At 37.8% G+C, this 2,745-nt stretch overlaps 1 protein-coding gene across 1 annotated transcript; it reads left to right on the top strand.

The window, feature by feature from the left end:
• Window positions 1–880: 880 nt before the first annotated feature.
• Window positions 881–2,524, top strand: LOC113049033 (chemokine-like receptor 1). The gene is made up of 2 exons (XM_026211044.1): window positions 881–1,104; window positions 1,411–2,524. The coding sequence occupies exon 2, from the start codon at window positions 1,435–1,437 to the stop codon at window positions 2,407–2,409; it is 975 nt and encodes a 324-aa protein (XP_026066829.1). The 5' UTR covers window positions 881–1,104; window positions 1,411–1,434; the 3' UTR covers window positions 2,410–2,524.
• The last annotated feature ends 221 nt before the right edge of the window (window positions 2,525–2,745 follow it).

The raw sequence follows: 2,745 nt of genomic DNA, 5'->3' as shown, positions 1-2,745 counted from the left end.
CCCAATTCAAACAACTGAAAGAGCCAAAGAGTTCAGCAGTCTGGTGGACACATAAATTGGGTGGTGGTGACTTCAACAACAGAGGTGGCTTGGGGTGGAGTCAGATTCCCGGCCTGATTTACTGTCCCAGTCCGCCACTGTACATATATATATATAATTACTGATGTTTTGACTTTGCTCAGTTGAATACAGGGTTACAAATACCTCAGGAGATTGGCTGTATTGTCTCCCTTATCAAAACCCAAAAGGATTAAAAATAACTCAAGATACAGACATATGGAACTAAAACTCATAGACAACAGCAACGACAATAAAAACCTTCTCAAAAAATAAACAGCTGTGTGACTCATGTGTATCTTAAATTTTATTATTAATTTTATTATTTAACTAGCCCAAATAATAAATATATTTATCACTTTTCTTTTTTAACTGTGATGCAACATTGATGATGTGACAAATGAAACCAACAAAGTTTACTTTCAACACTACTAAAGTATCTTTATAAACTTTACATTTGTGCTCAAAAACCATTCTGCATACAATCTGAAATCTGGATTGGTGTCTGATTAATGGCTGTTATGTTATTTTCCTTTTCCACTGGAGTTTCTGTCATTTGATCCTGTTTCTCTTACTTTCTTTAGTGCTTCTGCATATGATACTTTAGTTAAAAACTACCTAAATTTCTGGACTTCTCTGGTTTCTCTCTGCACATCACATCCTCCAAAACGCTGCGCTATGCTCTCCTCCACAGTTACAGCATTTAACCTCTGCATCTTTTTCACATTTACCATACTCATGCTGACCTCCACATCTAGACCACCTTAGCTTTCCTTTGCACTTCTTTGCTGTGTGCCTCACCAGACTCACTATGTTCAGACTAACTTTTCCCTCTATTTCTTCCCCTCAAATCTGTTTTCAACCTTGTTCGTTAGGCTATCATCCATTGCCTCCTTCCAGTTACTCCCCTCTCTTGCAGTCCAGAGACAGACGCTATTGTACAAGACAGGCACAGAGTCTGATACTCAGTCTGCACTTAACAGCAAACAACCCAGCAGCAGAAGTTCTGAAGCACTGCAAACAACATTGTGAAGCTTACTTTGTGAGGTAAGTTATCTTCAGATGACATCATAACCAATTAAAGATAATATATGTATATGATCATACAGTGAACATTTCTTTTCAGTTAAATTTTTAAAACAGAGCAGCAAAATAATAAGGATGCCTACGATTAACAATTCCACGTTGCAATGTAATATTTTCCTTATTTAAAGGGGGTAGATACAAGATATAACACAACTGGGGCGGACTGGAATTTTCTAATTATTCTAAGTTTCACTTATGTCTATGGAGTTTACAGCCCAGCTTCAGTTTAAATGCATTTGGATAAATTTCATATTGTTTTTGTTACAGAACTCTGCTTCCAATTCAGTTCTAATGGAAGACACAACGAATTCAACTTCAGATAATGATTATTATGATTATTCTACAGAAAATTATTCTGTAGCCAGCCCTGCTGAGGACGTTCCTGTACCTCTTGGATACTGCAGGGAAGCAGCATGTATAATTATGGTGATCTTTAATGTGATCATATTCCTTCTTGGCATCATTGGAAATGGCGCGGTGATCTGGATTACTGGTTTTAAGATGAAGAAGTCAGTGAACACCACCTGGTACCTGAGTCTGGCTCTGTCTGACTTCATTTTCTGCGCTACTCTCCCTTTCACCATTGACTACATGTTGAAGAAGAGCTGGATCTTTGGGCTCTTCATGTGCAAGTTCAACTCTTTTGTTATGACTCTCAATATGTACAGCAGCATTTTCATCCTGGTCATCATTAGTGTGGATCGCTGCATCACCGTCAAGTTTCCCGTCTGGGCCCAGAATCAGCGCACCGTACTGAAAGCTTCTGTAGTTGTTTTGTTAGTTTGGTTTGTGTCTTCATTGCTTAGCATTCCACCTGCCAAATTCAGAGAGACTACGAATATAGGATCAAAAGACATATGCTATAACAACTATGAGAAGAATCACCACACAATTGTTGTGTTCATGCGCTTTACTTTTGGGTTTTTGATTCCATTCCTGACCATCTTCATCTGTTACTCCATCCTGATCCGTAAACATAGAGCAACACAAATGTCCAAATTCACCAAACCCTTCAAGATCATGACGTTACTGATCACAACTTTTTTCATCTGTTGGTTGCCATTTCAAGTAGTTTCCATTTTAGAGTTGAACCGAACCGAGCGCAGCTCTGCCTTTCACACAGCCCAACAAGTATCCGGCAGTCTCGCCTGTGCAAACAGCTTTCTAAACCCGTTCATCTATGCATTCATGGCCAAGAACTTAAAGAAGAAATGCTATTCCTTTCTTTCCAAGACCATTGAGAGCACCTTTGATGAGGAGACCTAAAGTACTTTCAGAGCAACTTCAATCACCAATTCTGTGGATAACAGACATTCCACTGCTGTATGAAATTTTAACACGAGTCATGGACTAAAGAGGATTCCATAGAAATGACTTAGGCATTAACAAGAAGTGCAGTTATTTTGTCAGTTGCATGTTTGAGCTTGGAAAATTAAAAGTTGAAGTTAAAACATTTTAAATAAAGGTTCAATATAAGATACTTTACAAGTCATTGTATTTTGTTAATGATAGCTATTAAATATTTACAGTTTTTTATCTTACCATGTAAGTTACTGATCAACACATGGGGTGGAGTGTTTTTGAATGTATGTCTTAAACATA

Source organism: Carassius auratus, chromosome 30 (assembly GCF_003368295.1).
Source record: "Carassius auratus strain Wakin chromosome 30, ASM336829v1, whole genome shotgun sequence".
Taxonomy (NCBI): Eukaryota; Metazoa; Chordata; class Actinopteri; order Cypriniformes; family Cyprinidae; genus Carassius; species Carassius auratus.
This window is presented reverse-complemented; position numbering and strand designations above follow the sequence as displayed.